Source organism: Mugil cephalus, chromosome 13 (genome assembly GCF_022458985.1).
Source record: "Mugil cephalus isolate CIBA_MC_2020 chromosome 13, CIBA_Mcephalus_1.1, whole genome shotgun sequence".
NCBI classification, from domain to species: domain Eukaryota; kingdom Metazoa; phylum Chordata; class Actinopteri; order Mugiliformes; family Mugilidae; genus Mugil; species Mugil cephalus.
The window spans coordinates 23,450,443-23,475,544 of record NC_061782.1 but is presented as its reverse complement, the minus strand read 5'-3'; the positions used below and the strand labels follow the sequence as shown (position 1 = coordinate 23,475,544).

The following is a 25,102-nucleotide window of genomic DNA, read 5'->3' as shown; positions in this document are numbered from 1 at the left end:
TTGCTGTGTAGCTACTAACTCGATGTCCCCTGCTCTAAACAGCATCTCTTCAAAAGAACAATTACACGCGGGTGTGATTTTTGCAGCCAAAAGCAAATGTGTTTAACCACGCTACTACAGCAGCAAGCATCAAGGGCGTGAGAAAGTCCTCACATCACAGGGTATATTCACAAAGTGTTGTAATAGTTTAGTGTGTAATCAGCCTTTCTGTATCTGGAATCGCCATAAATATTTCACTTTTCCGATTCTCAAGGGTTCCAGGATTTTTTTTTTGCCTGGGGCTTCAGAGGAGGACGAGTGTGTTTAGCTTCCAAGAAATTAGTGTCTAAACTATGGGACGTCGTTTGTTAATTTGCGCATGTTAAAATGAGCATGCAATTTTTCTTAAATTTAGCTCCAAAATACTAAAAAAAAAAGAAAATGAGGTGTGAAAAAAGTCACCTTTTTATCACATTTACTAAATGGTAAATGTAAAAGTTAAATCTAAATGTTGAACAATAAATTTAACATTTCGATTTAACATTTAGCAAATGTGAAAAAAAAAGTAACTTTGAAAAATTCACAACTCATTTGTTTTGGAGCAAAATGGGGGGTGGAGTTCTCCTCTGCTTTTTGAATGTATGTCTATTTTATTGTATTGTCTAATGTATCTCATTATCTCCACCAATCAAGGTTTGGTTAGGTGTGAAACAGCAGAACCAAAGTCTCCTCAGTCTCCCCAGAGTGGGGACTGTCAGGTGGTGCATATGTTCTCGCATCATAGACCCTTTATTAATTCATTAATAAGGTTTAAGTTAAACCGAATCAACCATATGCCATTTTTGATGTGTCTGTTAGGCAAAATTCACTCTCGGTGACAATAGTTGCTCTCAATTGGAGATGCTCTTCAAAGTCTTTCCAGGGCCAAGAAATAGACTCGTCACCACATGAAATATATCTACCCTCAATTCAGAGTTTAATTGGTTTTTATAGGCCCTAAGAGAATGCTTTACGGGAGATAATAACTTAATAGGTGGACATTTAATGATATATAAAGCAGGGCAGCACCTCCTTCCAGATGAGCCCTTGAATTCTTATCTTAATTTAAACCTGCAATAACTGAGGTTTGGAGCCACTCGAGGGAAAGGAACTGTAAAGACATATAAAGACGTGTTACTGTATCATCTTTAAAGGCACATGTGTCATGTCTCGAGAGAGGTGACAGCGACATAAAGCCAACAGTGTTGGGGAATGAAATGCAAAGACAATAAGTAAGAACAACAGTCACCAAACTGAAATCAGAGCCCCTGTATGGACTGGTTCCACCTGCCATTGGTGGAAGTGTGGGGTCATGCATCTTGACATTGACATTTCCACATTTAGATGGCACCTAGATCGAATAGCTCTACCACCTGAACCACAGGTATTTTTTCTATGCAGCTGAAGCATCACTACTTCATTCATGAAACAACGTGAGAAATATGGAAATGCACATGACTCATCAGTTCATAAAATAGCTTAAGTTTGCCTCTAATAGAAGGAGGGACCTGACTGTTTTGGATTAGGACGCTGAGTCAAAGACGTTAAGAAATTCTTATGCTTTTGCGAAGAAGATGAAGTTCAGGTTTTTGCCTGCAGACAAATTTTCATGGAATGTTGTGGGGCTGTTTTTGCTGGGCCCTGCAACTTTTTGAGGTTTAAACGCGTTAAGAAATAGTTTAGAACTACGGTTGTGTGAGCTGGAGGACGCAGAATTTCTTTCAGATAAACAAAATAGGCTCCAAGAAAAATAGATGGGAATCAGTGAGTTAGAAGATGTTGAGATTCTCCACGGAGCTGAAACATTTCAGAGTGAGAGTTAATCATTGTGTATTTGTTACTGTGAGGAAATCTTTCACACTTTTGACATTGTGGACCTTTCATAGTTGTTATACCAAAAACACTGTCCTATCTACAGAATAATGAGCTGCATTAAATGCATTCAGTCAGGTTTTTAAAAGGCTGTTATAATCTTGGATGGCATCTCTTACATTTGTAATGATAACGAATAAGCTTCAGGGCTTGAAAGAAAATGTCACCTTTAATATTCAGAGGGTACATGAAATTAGAGCTTAACCAATAATAAAACAATTTCACGCACACGTGTTTTGAATGTAAATTTAGGCTTGCATTACCTAGCTCTGTAACACTGAATGTATCACATGTGCTACATGACTTCCCGCACCACATACATAGTGAGTACCTGCCTGGAAAACCCTGCTAAATACAATTAGATACTTGTCATCTTTATCCTTGCTCTGCTGTCAATAGCAGGCTTTCTTTGACTTTACACTTCTTTTCCTAATCTTGATAAAAAAGGATACATTAAATAATAATAATAATGATAATAATAATAATAATAATGATAATGTTACTGATATTTTAATATGAATATTTACTTCACTGAAGCAACCTGTGTTTTTTTTTTCAAATTTACTTTTGAAATGTATTTTAATCAATCTTAAAATAAATAAACTGATTTATAAGTGGATTTTTTTGTTTTTTAAATATTAGGGCGTGATTTTCTAAAGTTCTTGTTTTTCTGCAGTCTCCAATTTTCACACCAAAACAAGTGTCATAGCCTTTCATATATTAACCAATCCAGAGAAGAATTTCAATGTAAACTAACATTTTTATTTTGCCTTTTGCGATAAAAAGAAATGCCTCCCTGTCTTTTGCTCAGGCAAAGAAGGATTAAACCCCAAAGGATCTTGTTTGGGGAACAATTAGAACCAAACCTTTGGAAATGTTAAAACTTTACAAATACAATGATCATAAGGACATTTGAAAGTATTTGAAAATAGTTTTTGTCCTTAAATGAAAAAAAAAAGGTCAGTAAATTGCATTAAATGCTTGATTATCAAACATGATAAAGAACAAAAATAATATTATTATTAATATTATTATTATTATGTTATTACTTTAAATGATGATGACGTATAAAGGTACTAGGACTGAAGCACATAATCATTCAGACACATTAACTGATGATTTGATTTGTAATACTCATGTTCATGTCCTGAGAAACATGTACCTCTTTTGCTTGTCCACTAGGTGGTGGTATTTAACCCAACTTCACTCAGTCAACCTGATGTTCTGAAAGCCTCCTCCCCTGCTGTGTGTTTTACACTGAAGTGTATCCCCTGCTGATGTCGTGCTTTTTACCCCCCCCCCCCCCCCCACCCCACCCCACCCCACCACCACCACCACCACCACACACACACACACACACACACATTTCAGGACTCAAAAGATGCTCTGCTCTATCTGCTGTCAGCACGGTGTCCTTTCTATTACAAAGCTGCAGAATAAGGAGCAGATCCTGTAAGTACAAGTCTCTGGAGTGGACACGCAGCCTTCCTGTAGAGCCGACAGATCATTTCGGTTCACCATTCCCTCAGTGCAGCAGCCGCTCACTGCGATGTTTTGTCTGTGTCCCTGCAAAGGAGCAGACAAAGGGGGAAAACTACCGGGCACTACCTGTGTTTTTTTTTTCAAATTTACTTTTGAAATGTATTTTAATCAATCTTAAAATAAATAAACTGATTTATAAGTGGATTTTTTTGTTTTTTAAATATTAGGGCGTGATTTTCTAAAGTTCTTGTTTTTCTGCAGTCTCCAATTTTCACACCAAAACAAGTGTCATAGCCTTTCATATATTAACCAATCCAGAGAAGAATTTCAATGTAAACTAACATTTTTATTTTGCCTTTTGCGATAAAAAGAAATGCCTCCCTGTCTTTTGCTCAGGCAAAGAAGGATTAAACCCCAAAGGATCTTGTTTGGGGAACAATTAGAACCAAACCTTTGGAAATGTTAAAACTTTACAAATACAATGATCATAAGGACATTTGAAAGTATTTGAAAATAGTTTTTGTCCTTAAATGAAAAAAAAAAGGTCAGTAAATTGCATTAAATGCTTGATTATCAAACATGATAAAGAACAAAAATAATATTATTATTAATATTATTATTATTATGTTATTACTTTAAATGATGATGACGTATAAAGGTACTAGGACTGAAGCACATAATCATTCAGACACATTAACTGATGATTTGATTTGTAATACTCATGTTCATGTCCTGAGAAACATGTACCTCTTTTGCTTGTCCACTAGGTGGTGGTATTTAACCCAACTTCACTCAGTCAACCTGATGTTCTGAAAGCCTCCTCCCCTGCTGTGTGTTTTACACTGAAGTGTATCCCCTGCTGATGTCGTGCTTTTTACCCCCCCCCCCCCCCCCCCACCCCACCCCCCACCCCACCACCACCACCACCACCACACACACACACACACACACACACATTTCAGGACTCAAAAGATGCTCTGCTCTATCTGCTGTCAGCACGGTGTCCTTTCTATTACAAAGCTGCAGAATAAGGAGCAGATCCTGTAAGTACAAGTCTCTGGAGTGGACACGCAGCCTTCCTGTAGAGACGACAGATCATTTCGGTTCACCATTCCCTCAGTGCAGCAGCCGCTCACTGCGATGTTTTGTCTGTGTCCCTGCAAAGGAGCAGACAAAGGGGGAAAACTACGCTGTCTGAACATTTGTTTGGGAGAGGCATGAACAAAATAGCACAGAAGCAAGATTTTAACATTGATGTCATGCATTTCAGGCTGGGATTTCTTTGCTGACATTTAAACATGACATTTAATCTGACATTTAATCACTAACCCTTAGCCTTAACCTAGCATGAGCCAAATTCAAACGTGGACCTAAAACCTATGAGTGGCAACTGAACTGAAATGACTAAATGACTTAAATTCCTGCATTTTAGGCCTTTTGAGGACATCACTTGACATTCAACAACACACACCAGAGGCTGCTTCTTGCATTCACAGTCGCTGGCATCATTGTATCAGTTTTATTTATGAAAAATCAGATTTCAGTTAACAGCAAGGCAGAATGTAGCAAGCAGGAAGCTCATGTGGAGGCACCAGATGCAGTGGGGAGAGCTATTAAAATGCTGCGCAGGTATCTTTCATGAGCAGCCTAGAAAAGAGGTGAGATGTGCTGCTTTACTGGCATCTAGTGGTGACCAGGATGGCAACAATGCTAACAGATAGAGCATTAAACCTGAAGCAAGGGAGAAAAACACACCGGAGAACGTATGGATATCCAAACTGTGATTTTGTCAAAAGCACAGAAAGATATCCCAGAATGGACAGAGAGGAAGAGAACAACCAAAGGAGGAACCGCTCCATCCCCTACATGATCGGAGCATCAGAGACACACAATCCCCATTCACTTCAAGCCTGGTAGCAGACTGTGAAAGACACTTGTTCACCCAAAGCCAAAACACCAAGGCAAAAAAAGAGCAATGTAGCAGTTCAGTGCAGTGCACAAAAACAGGAATGCACATTCCGCACAGTCATTCAGCCAGCTCATCAGGAAACGGTTCAGCCGTCCGCCTACGCCTGAAGGACAAGGGACACTCCTTTGAAGATAACAACGTCCACAGTTTAGCCAGAGGTGACAAATGGTTTGAAGGAGGAGTAAAGGAAGCCATGTATGTCAAATGGCAAAATCTTTCTCTGAGCAGGGGAGCCGGACTGAGATATAATCTGCAATCAATTTACAACACAGTCTGAACACCTGTCCTCAAAAACATTTAACGCCCTTGTTACGCTTTCAAGTGGAGAGTAGCTAGTCATTACAGACTTCATTACAGAGTTTCAGGTGGGTAACACCTGCAGATGTTCATATTTCAATGCCAACTCCCCACCAGTGCTTTATAAATGAAGATGCTACTCAGATGAGCTTCAAGAAGCGGTTGGGTTCTCATACTCAAGGATAAACTAATTTGAGTGGTGTCAAATGTCAAAGGTCACTGAAAAGACATAAATAACCTTTAAACTATAAAGATTTTCAGTCATCCAGTACATTGTAGATTTGAAAAAACAAAACAAAAAAACAAGGCTCAAACAAGGGAAATTGTATTTGTAGAATTTCTTGAGGACGTTTCATACAGGTGGCTTCTTCAGTACTGAAACACTGGTGGGGAGTTAAGAGTTTTATTTTACACCATGACAGATATGACAGGCACAGGATTGGCCTTCCTCTGTGTTGTTTTTCATATGGGCTGTGTTTCTCTCCCTTCCTTCCAAGTTTAAGGGGATACACAATTAGCCTCAGGCACAACCTGACTGTGGCACCTCATTGAAACATTTAACTTTGCTAATTTAATAGTATGGTCTATACTCTAAGACTATTTGTTAACTAACTCTTTAGGCGCATCATAAGTGGAGGGTTGCTGTTGGTGGTTGTCAACAGACCTTAGTCAAGAAACTATCAGGTGGCAAAATGTCTCCAAGAAACCCTACAAGTCCATTAGCAATTGTTTCAGCTTGTATTTAGGGTATACCATGACCTGGATGATTGAGAACCTTCCCAGACATTAAACTGTACTAAATATGACAGACCTGCAAATCCAAGCTTCCAAAACAGCATTTTCTATCTCAAAAGAAGGCTGGTTGAACTGGGCCCAAATCTGGAAGATCCTCACTGACACACGCTGAGACCAGATCAGGTGTTATGGGCTAACTTTTTTTTCTTCATCACTGAGCACAAGAAGCTGCAGCCTGCTGGGTTGGCTGCTGGCTGCTGCAGTGTGAAGGAGATGGGGATCAGAGTTTACAGGCCCAAAAAGCCATCGGTCTCCTTTAGACCAGACACACAAAAGAGAAAAGTAGAGGAAGCAAAGAAAGAGGCCTAACACGAGCTCCCAAATTAACCATCTGAAAAAGGAGCCAAGATCTTTTACTCTTTGGAGATATTGTGGGGTCCGCTGATCTCACTCTGGGGTGTCATTTAAAGATATTTTCTTGCCAAGGCTTAGATGTGAAGAATGATGCCACATTCATGTCCAGATGGTCAATCCTATGCTGGAGCCAAGGTAGCTGACCTTAACACAAAGACTGGCAATCTGGCTCTGTCAAAAAGTAACACAAAAACAAAAATAAAAACAGTTCTTAAGATGTTGTGGGTTATTTGAGGAACATCTGGGGTGGTGTGTATATTTAAACATGAAAACCAATGAACTGTTCCATTAGCCAACTGTTTACTAAATGAACAGCATATGTATGGACAGGGATTGGGTGTTTGGACAACTTCATTCTGATTAGAACATAAAAATACATAATAAAAAACATAAAAATACTAACGCATTGGTTTTCTTTCAAATCTTCAATACAAACATCTAAATTAGGATTAAAATGGCCAGCAACTGATGAACATCATTAAACCAAAATCAGACCACAGGAGACACAGATTTAAGAAACTGGTAGAATTCATAAGGCTTTCAACTCATAGACTTCAGGTTTTGTGAATTATGATGTGGGTTAATCGTCTCCTATCTCCAGAGCACTCCTGTATTGATCAGATGCCTTATCAGCTCACCCAGCAGACGCTCTGTGGTCAAACATTTCACTTTTTAAATGTCATAATGACAGTTTGTACTTTATTTCCTGGAGACGAAATCAATGCTGCTGCGATAGAGACAAGCGCCACATAAACCGAGGTATAAAACACACACTTCTGGTTACAAATTGGAACTTTTAATGGATCTTTTGAAACACAACCGACCAAAGTTTCACCATTTTATAGAGGTCGGTTAGAAGTGATGATTTTCCAACACTGGTGAACACAGAGAAGTCCAGAGGTTTTAAACCATGATACAAGAAGCTAATGAGCATGATATCCAGTCACTAACAACTACGTTTAAACTTAAAGTATTTAACCAAAGCTTTATCTTTTCAGACCTAATCCTCACATATTGTACTTAGATATAACACAGATTTATGTCTGAGAAAGTTTGCAGCTCTCTATATATAAGTACAGGAAGGAGAGTTTGCTTCGTGCCAAATAATCCCAGACTGCGAGGAACAAAGCGGTCAGAGAACAAAAAATATAGAAAATGCTAAGATGCTTAAGTCTTCGTGTGATTTGCCGGTTTAAGTGTGGTCGTGTCCTCACATGCTTCCGATGAAAAAAGAGGCAACAGCAGGCTGCGAAAGAGATTATTAGAAAAGTGACTGTTGGGTGGGATTTTGTAATCACTGGAAAAACATCACCATTTTGGGAGGATAAATGGGAATTAATTCATTTAAGAGACTGATGTTTCTTTGTTATCCCCTCACTAATTACTAAATGTTTGTATTTAACCAATAAATGGTCTTGATTGTGTAAATTTATGAAATAAAATTAAAAAAATAGATAAAAAATTGCAGAAATCAACTGCAGCTGATGTTGATGAACCATGAGTGAAGATTTATGAAGTTAGACCATAAAAAAGTCTGAGCAAAATCATTTAAGGACAGCTTATTAAGATATTTAAACAGTCCGTTAATTAAAGAAAGAGCCAAAATTGATGCATAGTCGATGCTTTTTTCCAACCTAGCAACCCAAAAAATGAAGCTTAGAATTAGTCCAGTCAGGTGGGCTATCTCTGCTCTCATCAAATCAATGACATCTCATGTGGATCTAATCACCAGATGATTTTCCTGTTGTGTACATTTTCAAATAAGATCTATATTGTTGACTCAGAACAGAGAACTTGCCAAGTGAAACCGAAAGTGTTGTTAAGTGATTTAACCACTGGTTTGATAATTGTATTAATTTGTGACTGTAACTGTGTCATGACCAATGCAGCTGAATCAAGCATCAGAGTTGTAATAAACCAACATTATAAGATAGATAGATGGATGGATAGATGGATAGATGGAATGATAAGATCTAAGTTATAATAATATGTAAAATATACAAGCAAATGAAAAAGCAGGGTAAACATATGAATGATATAGAAATACAGTATAATAAAGGGCAAACAGGAGGAACAGTGTGACAGGTTTCCATTTCCTTCTGATACATGGATACATTGCGACCTCCTCTTCTTAACTGCCTATCTGGGTGATATCTCAAGAGGGATATGTACACTGGTCGGCTCCAAAGGAAAGTCAATCACTTTTCTAAGGATCACACCTATCCTGGATACAGACTGCTCTCCACCCTGCCTTCTGTGAAGAGGTACAGAGTCATCAAAAATCCAGAACTAATACGCTAAAAAACAGATTCTCATCTTATTATTCTTATTCTTGTGTGTTACTGGGTGCTCTGACCGTGCTTTGATTGTATATATAGTATTTTACTGTGCTGCTATAGTTTCTATTTCTATTGCTTCTGAACCAAAGAGCTGCCAAACTGTATTTCATTGTTTTTTATTGGACAATGACGATGGATCTTTGACGCTGTGTTCACTTTTGGGTCGGATCCAGTTAACATAGTGTTTTAGAGCTCCATGCACTGAAAACCTGAAGAAACCTTCAGTCTCTGTGACTTGATGCTGGGAAAGCCCCTCTTTGCTCGAGAGGTCCAGACCAATCGGTCTTCTGAGTCAGTCATGTTCTTCTGGAAACTTGAGGCACAGCCATATTTCTAACAGGTGGACAATGGCCGAATGCTGATTTAGCTGAAAGAGCCTCTGATGAGTCAGATTGTCAGGATCTGTTTTCATTTGAATCCATTTCCTCTTTTACTTTCTAGTGTAATCTGTTGTATTGCTCTTAGTTTTGCTTCCTGTGTTCTTTCCTCCTTTGTCCTAATGTGTTTCACCTCTGTCTTTTTTTTCCATTGTATTTGAACCCTGTCTCATTCCTCTTTTCTTCGCCAGATCGTCTTTGTTACCTAGTGTTTTTTCACTACTTGTCTACTGTGTATGATCTGTTCTGCTGTGTTTGCCTGATTCTGCCTGCCGTTTGGATTTCGACTTTCTGCTACAATTGGATTAAAGGGCTCATTTTGTGAACTATAAAGCTGCCTGGTTTCTCCTGTTGCACTTGGGACCCAGCAGCCCAGCCCCTTCATACAGATCAAAGTGAGAGCTAGAGCTGCAGCTGTAACATCAACTAATCGTTCCTCCGGAGCTCATGTTGAAAGTGTTTTAAACTTGGATATGGACTGAATGACTGCTTACTGATGCACCATCAACGGCCCGATGTTGGAAATTTAACGGCTTATGCAGCTGACATTGTTTTCCGTGGTTGTCCAATTAAATAAGAGTAGTCATCTGAACGCTGCTTCCGTGTTGAGATACAACTAAAGAAATGTGAGCTTTTTTAGAAAAACTAATCCCATGCTGCGAGGGACTGGGTGGTCAGTGAAAAGAAAAATGCTAAGATGCTTAAGTCTTAATGCTTGTGACAAGACTCGTGTGATTTGTAGCTTCAGCGTCCGTGGTCATGTCCTCACATGCCGTTGATAGGAAAAAAAAAAGGGGTCAACTGCAAAAGGGATTATCAGAAAACTGTGATCTGGTAATCACTGAAAGCTGACCATTCATTGGGGGTGAATGGGAATCAACTAAGAGGCTAAAGTTTACTTATCATCCCCTTACTAAGTGTTAAAGGTTTGTGTGTCATCAATAAATGGTCTTGATTGTCTGAATTTATAATGAACCATTAGCAAAAAACAGCTGCAGCTGATGTTGATAAATCATTAGTGAAGGATTTATGTAGTTTTATGAGCAACAATGCTCAGTTTAATCTGATCAGTCTGACTGAAACATTAAACGTTTTCAAATGTTTCTGTGTCTTCAAGTATTCTGACGATTTTCAGGTTAACGTGAAAATATGGTCTCAGTCTTTTCGACCCATCTCCAGATGCACTTGCTCATGTATTTTTTGTAGAATTACTTTAGCTTGTTCTGTTGGATGCAAGTTGGCCCAAAGATGTGAAACGTAGAAAGAAAATGTTCATTGGAGTTATTGGATCAAGTCCCAGCTGGGAGAAATGAACACAAAACACCGAAATTAATTCAGTGAATTCAGATATTGTCAAAAATAACAAAGCAAAGGATTCTTAGATACCAACATATTTATGTTTAATTTAAAGAAAAATAATATGACACAGATCATTTTTTTCCCCGGCTTTAATCTAACATCTTTACTAATGTGGTTGTGGCAGCTGCCACTGAGATTTAATGAGTCTCTGATATCTGTGACCTTTTCCCCCCCTAGTTTGAATGCCAATACCAAAGTGTAGAAATTTAATTTGTATCAGAGAAAAAAAAACTTTTAATGTGCTGCATGAACAGTGTCTGCATCGACTGCTGCAGTTGTTGCATCATTTGTTGTGTTCCAGTGCTGTGGGAATTCCCAACTGAAGGATCAATACTGTAATTATAATGCTCATGCAGCAATTACAACCACTGACAGTCGTGGCCATTATGATCAGCAAAGTGAGCGTGTGACGGAGTTTCCAGTGGCAGACAGCAGGGATTATAGGATTATCCCTCCCTCTGTCTCTGACCATCTCTCCAATGCTCCGGCTCCGTGGATTAGTTTTATCTACAAGGTAATCAGGGCTTTACTCTTGTCTGACAGAACTACAACTCCCACAGTCACACATCAGCGCAACACATCTGCACACAGCCTACTGTGGTATTGACTCAGAGACTTAAAACAGAGAGGGGAGAGATAAATCTGGATTTCCGCAGGAATTATTTTGTTGCAAAATATGTTCTTATCACTCAGGGAACAATATGAATCCTCCTACTTTCGTTCCCATCAACAGGTGCTCTGGGCCTCTGGGCTCCATTCCAGCAGTGGAGAAAGATCCAGTTGTACATATCTATCTATCTAACACCTTTTGGAGATGGATAATAACACCAATCAACAGGCTGACACTGGTCCTTTTTTCACTTTATTCAGTAATAATCTGAGCTGGCAGATAATATATAACAACAGTAGGAGCAGTGCCAAATGGGCTGCAAAAAACATCACCAACATTATGAATCTGGTGATTCATCCAGTCTAGTCTTATTCCAAACACATTGTTATATATTCTCAGGCAAAGTGGCATATTTAGAAGCTAAAGAAATTAGTCACGACATCCATACTGTTTCTTTTCTGTTTCATAGGTTAGTGGTGTTTTTTGTTTGTTTTGTTTTGTTTTGTTTAGAATTTTTGGTGATTCAGATTGTGTTTTCTGTTTCATTTTGAAAAGTGTTCAGTCTCTGTGTTTTCCCTCTCCTGTAAATGCTCTCTCTCTGTCTCGCTGTTCTGTGTGCTCCTCCCGTCATTTGTTCCACATGTTTCCTGTTGTCCCATCAGGCCTTGTGAATTTATAGCCCTGTCTTTCCCCTTGTCTCTTGTCAAGCCGTCTTTTCATTATCTGCAGGTTGTACTCTTGTTCTTTCCTGAATTCCCTCTTTGGATTACCCTGTTCCTCTTTCATTGGATTTTGTGTTTTGGATGTTACCTGCTCACAAGCAGCAGCACCTCTTTTTCTTTATTTTTTCTCATTAAATGCACTTTCTTGTTCACCCCACCTGTTTTGCATTTGAGCCCTCCGCCCCCTTTCCCTGTACGATAATAGTGCAAATGCAAACGATTGCATAGTAGGATAGTAGGGAACCCTTGTCAGACACTGGTGGGTGGATATTCAAAAGATTCTTAGCTGAAATTTTCCATTTGTAAATACAACACAGTTATTACAGATAAAGGTTTATGTACTGAGAAATGTCAGAAAAAGGCTGAAAAAATGTCTGATATTTTCAGCGTTTTACAAAGCTGTTATTTGTACACTGCATTTTGTGCTCTTGATCAAACACCTTTTTGTAGTTTCTGGAAAAGACTTTCACAGCGACAGACTTCATATTTATTTTATACTGAATTTTTTGTTGCTTGTTTGCTGACACACAGGCTGAAGAAGAGGAGGGAGAACTCTAGCAGGGCTTTCTGGGAGCTTAGTAGCTCCTGTTTGTCTAATCCACTAAACATGTCTGCCCTATTGCTTCAGGGACACTTGTTTATCGTTATGTCTGCATGTCTTTATGTCCCTCTCCATAAATGTGTCCATAAATTAGAATTACTCAGTGCATGCAAAGTCCTTAAATGTTTACTGCGAGTCGAAGGCAGCCTGCATTTGATTTGACCTTTACTGTGCAGTATATCTGTATTGTACTAAAGCTGAAGCTAAAGACATCTGATTAGTCCCAGTGCGCATATAAAATCCCATTTTGTGCTTATCTGTTTGAACATTAAAAGGCCAGCACAGGAAAATCTACAGGAACACCACCAGGGGTCCCTATACCTCCATGTAGCTGTCCTTTGGATGTTCTCCTTCATGTTTTTTTTATTTTTATTTTTTTATTTTTTTCATCTTGCCAACATTCAGGGTCTTAAAGGTTCTTTTCAAACCATCATCTCTTTCACTTTTACTACTTTTTTCTCCTACCTATTTTATTTATTTATTTTTTTTTTTTGTGGTTTTATTTCTGGTTTACATTTGAAGGTGTTCAGCAGACACCGTCCATATATAGTCACAGAGGCACGCCAAGCACTGCTACTGGTGAGATCTATCTATTTTTTCCGGTTGGTCCAAAACTGGACAGTCATGACTTCAAGGCTGATGTGTTTGCTGTATTGTATTTTCTTTGCGTTGCTATTATTCAGGGAATGTTTCCACTCTTCTAATTTAATACCTGTAATCAGTTTTCCAGGATGTGTGGTATTTGTGGCAAGAATATTAATTGTAGATGAATATTTTAGCCCTTTTCACCACAGCTGAACTTCCTTGGCACAGAAGAGCTTTCCATGAGACTCTTTGACCCTGCGTGACAGCAGGGCCGGATAGACTGGAGCGACAGCGCCCCCATCTGGTGACTTGAGGGCTTTCTCACCGGCCATGTCGGTACACATCGATTCCGGACAGCAGAAGTTCAGCAAGATCTGAATATGAAAACAAACATTTTGTGTGTATGTGTGTCTCTCAGTGGAGGTCAGGTAAGTCTGTCACCCATCAAGAAGGCCGCGCCTGCCTCTGCAGAGTAAGAGACACCTTGTCACGCAACCAATCTGAGCCATTAAATTGTAAATGGAAGTTGGTTGTCAGGCTAGAACTGAACTAATCTAGTGAAGCCCCTTTACATTATTGCAACATATTATTACAGGGATAAACATCAAGACAGCCTTCTTGATGCTGTTCAGGTCGTTGATGTGCAGCTGGTGAAACATGGCCTTCACGAGGACAGAGACTGCACTGCTTCCTGTCCACAACCACTGCAGCAGGAGCACAAAAAATCATTCACTTTATTGACACTGAACCACTGGGCTTCAGTTAGAGCTTGATCAATGTTCATTTTGATCCTAAAGACCATCTTCTTTCTCTATGTTACTGCTGCATGGATGCATGAATAATCTGCTAATATTATTCCACCTGAGATTCCCCTTTGTGTGTTTTGTCTGTGCGTGCCTAACTGGATGGAAGTAGCAGCAGGCAAAAAGAAACAGCAAAGGGGCTTTCACTCTAACTAAATTTGACCACACCAACATCTATCACAATAAGGATGAGGCAGATTTGTAAGTTGTTTTTTGTTTGTTTGTTGTGTGCATTTTAGACTCTTAGTACTATAAGAAATATTATTAGTAATAGCATTCTGTCTCATTTTAAACTGTAGCGGTTCATAGCTTAAGACACGAAACCAAGCTTGTACATGTGATGACTCATAATATTAGAGCAAAATGGTTGTCAGGACCTTTGTTTTTTGGGGGTATTTTGTGTCTGTTTCAAGATTATTTGGTGAAAGTCAGATTTTTGGCCATTTAAGTTTATTTCATTAACCAAAATGGGGCGGGGGGGGGGGGCAAAATCAAAAAATCAAAAACACTAACTTGAAGTTGTATCACATACCAGCCATTGCCAGTCGTAGACTACTTTGGTTTGGCTTTGGAGATTAAAACAAAGGATTGGAGGGAGACAATCAACAACGCGCACACTTCATATCAGGTCAGATTAATATGTGATGCATCATCAGTTTCAGCCTGGAAAACATTATGGGTTAGAATAAATTGTGACTGAAATTACATTAAGTTAATCATGGTTTGGGGGATTCTTGTTACATGTTAATGCTAATGCTAATGCTAACCGCTAGGTAAGGCAGCGTTACTTGTGTATTTCATGTGTGTCCAAGCAGAAGTTGCATTTATCACGTTACCCTCCACAGTAGTTCCACTTACTTCTTCTAATATGTTTTTGGAGAGGCTTCGTCCCCTCTGTGTCCTTCTTTGGTCAAATCCTCCATCCAGTGAGTGAGAGTGTAGGGGTTGGTGAATATCTCATCAGTCAGAGTCAACATTTTACATGGTCTTGGAGAGTGAGTGTATTAGTATATTGTATAAAATATGCGTTTTCCTCAATCATTCTTGGCAAAACAGTCCACTGAAATGTGCTAACCAGCATTTACATGTTTGAGATGTGTGGTCAATAACGGAAGAATAAACCATACGAAAAGCCACCAGTGTGCAATTTTACCCAAATAAAGTCAATCGTGAAGTCGGTCATGTTGAAATCAGATCATTTTTGCTGTGTCATGGTGACAATTTCTGGGTATATCTGTCCAACACATGCATGTTATCGAAAAAGAAAATTTAATCCGAAATAAGGAATTGACTTTAAGAGACCTTGATGCCCACATCTGGATAAATCAACTGGTTTTACCAGATCTACTCAGCCTGACTGTGTAAACTAATCCTTTAAGATAACCTGCAATTCAAAAGAAGACATTAATATATGGGAACAGCCTACGTACTGTGCTGACAAAACACAAACAGATATGGTAACATGATATTAATAATTATTAATAAAAACAATAGCAGGTTCATGGAATGTCCTTGTGTGACTGAGAAGTAAACCCACAAAAAAAAAAAGCTATTTGTAAAACTGAAAATTCTGCTTGTGAAGTATGACTCAGCATTTGTGAATCATCAATCACGCACATGCATCTCTTTCCTCACTTACGCATTTTTGAGACATTCGTGTCAAAGATCCACACAGTTCCACAAATAGCTCCTGATTCGCAAATGGCCTGCCCTCCTCCCAGTAGGTGGCAGTGTTTGTCCTGCGTGTGTGTGATTGATGATCCACAAACGCTGAGTCATACTTCGCAAGCAGAATTTTCAGTTTTGCAAATGGCTTTTTTGTTTTTACAAATGGAAAATTGTGTATTTACAAAAACATTATATTTACAAGTACACCTGTATTTGTAAAAACCAAAATACAAGTTACAAATTAGAAATTTGTATTTGTGGATAGCAAAACACGTGTGCAAATCAAAAATATTTGTAGATCACCCTCTGTGCGTTTACAGGTGTTAATGAGACAAATGTAATCCCATATAGATGTGTCAATGACTGTAAAGCACTTTGAGTACAAATAGTTAGAAAGAAGTGCTATGTAAATACAAGACTATTTACCATTGTCCTAAAATCAGTTTGTTACATGAAGATCATATCAAATACACCCTATCACCATACAGCTGAAGCCGGCCCAGTGTTTGCAATCTAAGGACGCTGCCATCTATAAATTACTAGTGGTACTGAATAATTAAAAAACAAAAGTCATGTGACAATGTCTAACTAGCTTTCCTAATATAATTCACCAACATTAATAATACCTCATCAGCTTACATCACCTGCCTTGCCACACTGAGCGGAGGTTGCTTCCTCTGAAGTTGGCCTGTATCTGCTCTTTTTATTTTATCTTTGCAGCCTTGATGCCTCTGTTCAGGTCCACTCTATTGTTTACAACCTTTTACTTACCTGTTACGAAAATGCACTTGCACAGGTTATGTCTGGAACTTCAGTTGTAATTCTTTTTATTCTGTCAGTCTGTGGCAAATGGGTGAGACAATGATTGATTGTTGATGCCTGTTTCTGAGTTCAGGGAGAAGCGTGTGGCGAACTGAGAGAATACACTGGAGGAAGGCTAACGTGTCACATCTGAGTAGTTTTTTACTTTTATCCTTTTCCCCAGTATCAGGGCGTAACACTTTCAGAGGGTTTCATTGTCCCACTGACAGTTTTCAGATGATATGTGTTCCAGTCCTGAATGTGTTCCTTTTCAGAGGAGTCCAAGCATAGAGAACACTGGAGCAAGTTCCTCTGGTTGTGTGTTGAAGGTGTGGACTAGAATAAGTAAGGCAAAGTTTATCTATTCAGCGAGAGCACAATTGTAGATATAAATCTTTGATGAGTGAATAAACAGTGCTTGCTTTGCTTTAGATGATGGCATCCTGCAACATAAAAGACCTGACTTCAAATTCAAGTCTAAACCTGCATCTTGCAATTCATCTCCATACACAGACTTATTCGAAGGATATAAATAAAAGATGTGACACCGTGCACTTACTTTCACATGAATAGTGTCAGTAGCAGCACACGCCTACTTTAAGATCCAAATGTACTGACATACAGCATGTGCATGCTCTACATATAAACACAGATACTGTGAAAAGATTTAAAACTTTCCACAACAGATTTTCTTCAGTTTTTGTGAAATTATTCTGCAAAGGGAGATTACTCAGAAATATGCTATATATATATATATATAATACACGTTCGGTGCATTTCATTTTGATGTTCATTAATTGTTATCACATGAAATCAGTGACGTGTCATTTTGTTTTTCTTATTTCAAGATTTAGCTTCAACCAGTTATGACAAGTTTACTTATTACTTGCAAACGATATATAAATTCTTGGCAAAGGAAAACATATACTGATGGAGTTCGGTTTTATTAAATCATCATTTGATTTGGTGCATTTGTTTTTGGACACTCGGAAAGACTCAGACACTTCAACCCTTTTCACCACGGCTGAACTTCCTTGTCGGAGACAAGCTTTCCATGAGGTTCTGTGGCTCCGGGTGGCAGCAGGGCCAGATAAACCGGAGTGATGGCGCCCTCATCTGGTGACTTTGTGGCTTTGGCACTGGTCATGTCGGTGCGCACCCATCCTGGACAACAGGCGTTCAGCAAGATCTGAATATACGAAAAGAAGCGCACAAGAAAAATGTCTGTCAGTTATGTATATGAGGCTTCACTGGAAACAAAACCGCCCATTTGATATTATTTCCACATTGTTTTGTCTCATGTTTTAAATTACCCCGTCATTCGGTCTCTCCTTGGACAAACGCCGAGCATGAATCATGGACAGGGTCTGAGGACACACACATACATTTATAATCTCTGTCTATATGAATGTGGCATTAGAAGCATTTCGTTGAGTTTACTAAATGTTTAGAGCCTGGTTTAACCCACTGAAAGTAGATGCTGACATGAATCTATCTTTTCTGTCCCTGTTTTATACATTTCAGTAACCTGGGGTCTGACCGGTCATACCGTCAGTCCAGTTTTAGACACTCCATATGCTGTTTCGGGCCAGCCGTCTTCCTTGTGATTTCCTTTCTTGGCTTCATCAACAAACCGCTGCATCAGTCCCACCAGCTCGTCCTCTGTGATGTCCTCGCTGCGGAAGCGCTGCTGGAGGGCCGGGCTGCACTTATTCAAAGCCATGGAGCTGTAAAGGCTGGAGACGTTCACCACACGACCTGAAATACATGTGAAGGACGTCTGAGACTGTCAACTGATCATTAAACTCTTTGTCTCCGCCGTCTTCAACATTTATCACAAAAAAAAACAAAAAACATGGACATTATATTTAAAAGACAGAGCAGTGTGCAAAATGTGAACAGCTACAAATAAATAGTTCGGAAGAACGATTCCAGGTCTGTGTTCATACCTCCAGCTTTGATGAGCGGCAGGAAGTGAGTCAACATGTCTCTGGTGGCGAAGAAGTTTGTCTTGAGGGTCACCTCGGCCTGGACAGCAAACGGAGTCGTGTCTTCATCTGAAGAGAAAGACAAGTCACTGTTATCTCTCAGTTTTCATAGTCTTATGAGTAACTACTGTCTTTTCTGTCTTTTTTTTTCAAGTCAGTTGATCTAGGGGGTAAAATAATAATGAAATCACCCTACTGTGTTCAGATATATTCACTAGCTCATATATTTAATATGAAAGAATTAGAAAAACTGACAGAGTGCAACTTTATTGCTTCGCATTTTGAGTGTCATCTAAAATTCTTGAAGTCTAGTTCTTCTTTTTCAAGTGAACAATGTTTTCACTCAGAAAACTATTTAATTGTTTCATACTTAGTGCTGCAATGCTAAATACAGACCTTCCACTAGGAGCAGTAATTTTGGGTCAGGTGAGATTTCAGTGCTAAGAAGCTACTGTAAAACTGAAGGTTAGTGGGGCTAGAGGTAAATTGATTCCAGCCTCACAGCATTAATATTAAAATATGTTGGCATTCTGCTGCACATGTTATTAAACTGCAAAAAAAAATTGCATTGAAATGAATGGGATGGGCAAAAATGGGATCGGGAACTCCTCTGATGTCTCTGCTGTTAATACTGCTGATCCCTGTGTCCCACACATTTTTGTTACAACAATACACACCAACACACACCCCTCTATCACACACACACATGCGTGGATCTGTCTGATTAGCTCTGGTCGTGGGTTCCCTTGTTGACAGAGACGGTACCCAGCACCCCGTGGCCCTTTCAAAATTTCCCAGAGGGAATTTTCTAGTTTACCATATATAATAGTAGTCCTACCTTTGAATAAGATCCCGGCGTTGTTGATGAGGACGTCCAGTCCTCCATACTTCGCTTTGAAGTAAGCTGCAGCTGTCTTGATGCTGTTCACGTCGTTGATGTCCAGCTGGTGAAACATGGCCTTCAGTCCCTCTGAGGACAGAGACTGCACTGCTTCCTGACCACGACCGCTGCAGCAGGAGAACAAAGTTTTAGATTACACAGATATGCTGGCCCGAACCAGACATTTTAATCCATATTACCATCTATCTGTCTATCCAAACATACCAACATTTGACCAGTAGATGTCACCACACAACACAATGTGCTGATGTACAGTGACTCAGTGTTTCAGAAAGCTTTGTTCTTTGTTCACATTGTGATTGATTTTAACCTCTGTTTTCAGTTGGCTTCAATCATTTCTAATCAAACACACCATACTAATGGAGCTGATTAGGCTTCTTGAGTGTTAAACCCGTTGACTTTAGAACTTAAGGATATTGTTGTATTTTTGCATGCAACAGACTAAAGAACAAGTAGAATTTGTCTGCAACATTTTAGCAAAACTGTGTAAAACGGTGTATAAACATCAGCCTGGTCCAGGTGAGCTACTGTACGTACACATCTCTGGCAGTGAGGTAAATGTCTCCTTGGAACTGCTTGCAGAGGGCTCGGACGACGGCAAGACCGATACCCTTGTTACCACCTGTTACGACAGCAACCCTGGGTGACATGTCTACAGAGAGAGGGAGAGATTATGAGCTCACTCATTAAACATACATTAAACTGGTTCATAACGGAACAATAAATGATATGAAAATGATAGAGACATGAGACATTTCACCTAAATAAACTCTGAGTCAGTCATTTAACCAACAGAAAGGCTTTTGCTGAATCATGATGACAAGTAATAAATCCAAACATAGTCTTAGAAAACTGAATGAAAGATTTGTAAATTAACAGTGATCTTAAAAACAAATGTTTGTTGTAAATCCAAGGTTCAAACTGAAAACATGCACAGTCATAGGCTACTGTCAGACCTGATGAAAACTTAATAAACAGGTTTTACTTAGACCGAGTGTGAGGTAATCTTCTTAACTCAAGATAAGAGTAATATCAACTTTTCATAAAGGCCTGTTTTATTATAGACAACATATTAGACTTTAGACTTTGGATTATAAATGTTTAGATTACACACAGGATCACAGGATGGCACAGTAGCGTGGTGGATAGCACTGATGGATGTGTGTTTGCATGCTCTCCCTCAGCCTGCGTGGGTTCTCTCCGGGTCCTCCAGTTTTCTCCCAACGTCCAAAGACGTGCTTGTTAGGTTCACTGGTGATTCTAAATTGGCCATAGGTGTGAGCGTGAATGGTTGTTTGTAGTGTCCGACTGATAGGGATTTTTTGGCCCGATAACGATAGCCGATATTAGAGGAGGTGCAATCCCCGATAGCCGATATGCAATCGATATAGTGAGTTTTTGAGCTGGAATGAAAACAGGCCGATTGTGCATAGATTTTGCACTGATATGATTATGTAATAGTACAGTCACATTGACAGAAGCACAGACAGATGCTTTCTTAAACCAATGTCTCTATTTAAGGCTTTTAACATTGAACAGACTCTTTTTAAATGACAATTAACATTTGGACTTAGAGTCTTATAAAAAGTGCAGATTGGCAAACAAACAAAATTTAAATAATGTAGCAGAACTTTCGATAAATAAAAATAAATAAACCAATCTAAATAAAGAACGTGCTGTATGTCAGTCAGTGTCTAATACTTGAAGTCAGTGAGGAGCAGGTTGTAACACAGGAAGCATAGCTTCTCTGCATTGGCACCCAACAGGTTCATCTCTTGTCCTCATAAATGTTGCCTACTGTGCTGAAAACCCTCTCACTGGGGACAGATGTGGGACGAGTAAGGAAGCGCCGGGCCAATGGAGACGAAGCAAAGTGACGGAGTTTAAATACATGCGGGTGGCGAGTTGATGCGGTGGTTGTACACATCCAAGCTTGATGTGACTAAAGGGGACTTTTCGGCGCAGGAGGGAGCGTGGATGCGAGCCAATCTCCTTCAACCACGCACGGAAAAGGGGAATGATAGGAAAGGTTTTTATAATTTACTGAGAAACAATGCCCAGGTCAGCAATGCATGCCCAAAAACACGTCGTTCATTCGTCCCCTCCACAAACCACACACAATCAAACCAAGCCAAAATGGCGTTACAATATAAGTGATCCCGCGTCGTGTCGGGGAGACTAGCGCTTTCTTGGTTAAATCCTTTTAGCATATATTAAACTGTAACCCTTTGGTGCTTATTTGCAAACTGCTAACGTCGTGTAATGCTACTACTGAGACAAAATCTGCAATGATGTAACAAAGTTGCCTCGCAGTTATTTTACACGGAGATTTTGGCCAGGGATACTTTTGAAAGGGGCAATGACACGTGGCCTATAATTGCTGTTCCAATTATGTTTTCTTGTTTACAGTTACTTATTTCATAAACTAACTTGCCGTGACTTGTCACACTTTGTTTTTTCTATCGGCACAACATTTCACCAATACGATAGAACCCCCGATAGAACTGGAGCCGTCATATCGGGCCCCGATATATCGGTGACCGATAATCGGTCGGTCACTAGTTGTCTCTGTGATAGCCCTGATAGATTGGAGACCTCTCGCCCAGTGCCAGCCGGGATAGACTTCATCATTGTATGTCATAAATAACACACAAAAAAAAAATTATAACCAAAGCAGGTGGATGGTGCATGACGTGATTAGGATATAGTTTTTTCTATGATGAGTTCAGTCAGCATCAGTCAGACATACACGTCCCTTTCTTCAGATAGGGTTAAAGGGCAGGATAACTCCTGGCTTTCCCCTGAGCTTTCAGGTCTAGTTTGTGAATGTGATCTAGCCTGGGCTAAAGCAAGAAAATCAAAGTATGATACTGACTGGCAAATTTGTCAGTGCTAGCCAGTACTTGAATAGCTCAAGGAGTTCCTATGTATGATAGAGTGTATTAGATATGGACAGGAGGTGGAGTATAGGACAGTAATCACAGACTTTGTAGAGTGGTCTCAGGTAAACCACCTACTCCTGAACATGAACAAGACCAAGGAACTGGTCATTGACTTGAGGAGGAAGAGGACACCAGTGGAGCCCATCACGATCCAGGGCCTTGAGGTGGAAGTAGTGGACCGCTACAAGTACCTGGGAGTACATGAACAAAATGCTGGACTCGAGGGACAACAGGGTGCTGGGTATAAGAAGGGCCTGAGTAGAGTCTATTTTCTCAGGAAGCTTGGTCTTTCAATGTGTGCAGTGAGTTACTAAAGTCTTTCTACCAGTCTGTTGTTGTGAGTGCCCTGTTCTTTGCTGTGGTTTGTTGGGGGAGTAGTAGCAGCAAAAAAGACATCAGTAGGTTCAACAAACTGATCCGTAAAGCTGGACATGTGATTGGTAGGGAGTTGGAGATGTTTGTCTCAGTGACAGCAAACATTAGAGGGACAGAGGAGCTCATTCTCCAGCAGAATGATTCAGCTCCGCTGCCACAGTGAATGCTTTTATTCCCTACTCTATCCTACTGTATAACAGCTCATCTTTTGTAAAAATTAAGCTACTATGACCAAGCAATTTCCCTTGTGGATCGTTAAAATCTGTCTAAGTCCAATAACTTAGTGTCTTATCACATCTCAGTCAGGCTTCAGGAAACAACACAGCACAATTGTGGCAGGCTTGAATGTTGTAAATGATATTACAGTAGCCCTAGACAATAAGCAATACTGTCACTTTTTATAGATTTTCTAAAGCATTCCACACAGTTGATCATAGTATACTCAAAGTGAGATTGCTTAATTTGGTTCTCTCAGATCAAGCTGTTGCATGGTTTGCTAACTACAGTATCTGTCTGACAGAAACTCAGTGCATCAAACTTGATGGCCTCACTTCAGATGTGCTGCCTATCTGTAAAGAGGTAACTATATAAAAGGTGTGTATAAGGTTCATTTTTATGGTGATGATACAGTTATCTATTGTTGTGCTGCTGCCAGTCTTACCAAAGCTTTCCTGAATTTGCAAACTGCTTTCTTTGGATGTTGTGTAAAGTATGTCAATTGAAACTTGTCTTCAACTCAGACAAAACTAAACTAACGGTTTTCACAAATTCAAGGAATTTGCCAGTGAACCTACCATCAATGTTCCCTTTCAGTGAAAGGTCATGGAGATTATTTCTGCATATAAGTATCTTGGTATCCTAATAGATGATGGTCTTACTTTCAAACCCCACACTCAGCGCCTTGTTCAGCTACACCTATATTTACAGGGCTATTCTGGGCCATGTTTTAACTAGTGTAGTTTTCTTTCAGCATAATTATCAAGTGACTTGTGTGTCAATTGCATTATATGCATGTTTTCCTGTTAGGATGTGTTTTTTAATGTTTCTCTGTCAGTAGTTTATATGCATGACTGCCTGTTTTGGCCAGGTCTCTCTTGAAAAAGAGATTTTTAATCTCAATGGGACATTTCCTGGTTAAATAAAGGCTAAATAAAAATAATTTAAAAAGTTGTGTGCGCATTTCCGCAGAAACGCACCATCCCGCTGTGCGTAAGGACTCATGTCCAGTCTGATGAGAATTTAATATAAGAGTATTAATATTGAGCATTGAGCATTAATATATTCCTGGTACGTCTGATCACCTGTGAGCGTTTGTTTCTAGTTTTGCACAACTTAACCAGTATCCGCAAACGAAAATATTTATATGCAACAATTTCAGCGCATTCTCCAAAATCAGATTGCGAGCGTCACAAGCAACACATGCATAATATCAGGTCCAGTAACAATACAGGGAATAAATACACGAGGTTTAAATAAAGATAAAGCAATGCCATGTTCCCCATATCAACACATATGATAACACAAATGAAGGAAGTTTTGAGATGTTGTAAAAGTTTAATTCTACCACAAAATTACCCTTCTTGCCATCGTACCCAAGTTAAAAGAAAAATACAAACTGAGGCTGATCAGCAAGAAAAACAGAGGTAAAACGGAGCCTTCTTACTTAGTGCTGGTGTTTTGGAGCCGAGGAGAGAAGCTGCAGGGTCAAAGCCTTTCACAGGAGTGAAGAGGAAAAGGGAAAAACAGGACGGTAAACTTAAGCGTTTCTGCGCAACATTATGCGCGCATACCGGGTAATACCTTATTTGCATGCGCAAGTTCACTGACATTCAAAACTACCATTTATGTAATCATGTATGAATAAAAGATCGACCCTAAAATCAAAGTGTGTTCTTGTGTACTCCTGTGTCAACTGGAAAAGTGATGTCACTTCTGAAACGGAATGCGTGAAATGAAAACAGTTAACAAGTCTGTTTCAATGCAGTCCACCGTTTATCTTTCAGAAAGACTTGGACTTAGTCTGCTGAATATGTCAAACAATGTTTTTGCATAACAAAACAAAACAAAACAAAACATTATTCTTATTTTTAAGACTTCTGCAAGTTTGTATATAGATGAAATCTTTAGCACCAAGTGTGTGAATGAATACAGGTTCAGGGTTTGTAGCATCGAAGATCATTCATGACGAATTGAAAAAAAGTTATTCAAAGTATTATTAATAACGATGGCAGAAATGGGTTTATT

At 39.3% G+C, this 25,102-nt stretch overlaps 1 protein-coding gene across 1 annotated transcript; it reads right to left on the bottom strand.

Moving 5' to 3' along the window:
* Positions 1 to 17,428: 17,428 nt before the first annotated feature.
* On the bottom strand, positions 17,429 to 24,756 carry LOC125018685 (carbonyl reductase [NADPH] 1-like). Its single transcript, XM_047602758.1, has 7 exons — positions 24,522 to 24,756; positions 20,079 to 20,193; positions 19,479 to 19,648; positions 18,602 to 18,709; positions 18,202 to 18,410; positions 17,966 to 18,019; positions 17,429 to 17,841 (listed from the first exon to the last, which is right to left on the bottom strand). The coding sequence occupies exons 1-7, from the start codon at positions 24,685 to 24,687 to the stop codon at positions 17,668 to 17,670; spliced, it is 996 nt and encodes a 331-aa protein (XP_047458714.1). The 5' UTR covers positions 24,688 to 24,756; the 3' UTR covers positions 17,429 to 17,667.
* Between the last annotated feature and the right edge of the window lie 346 nt (positions 24,757 to 25,102).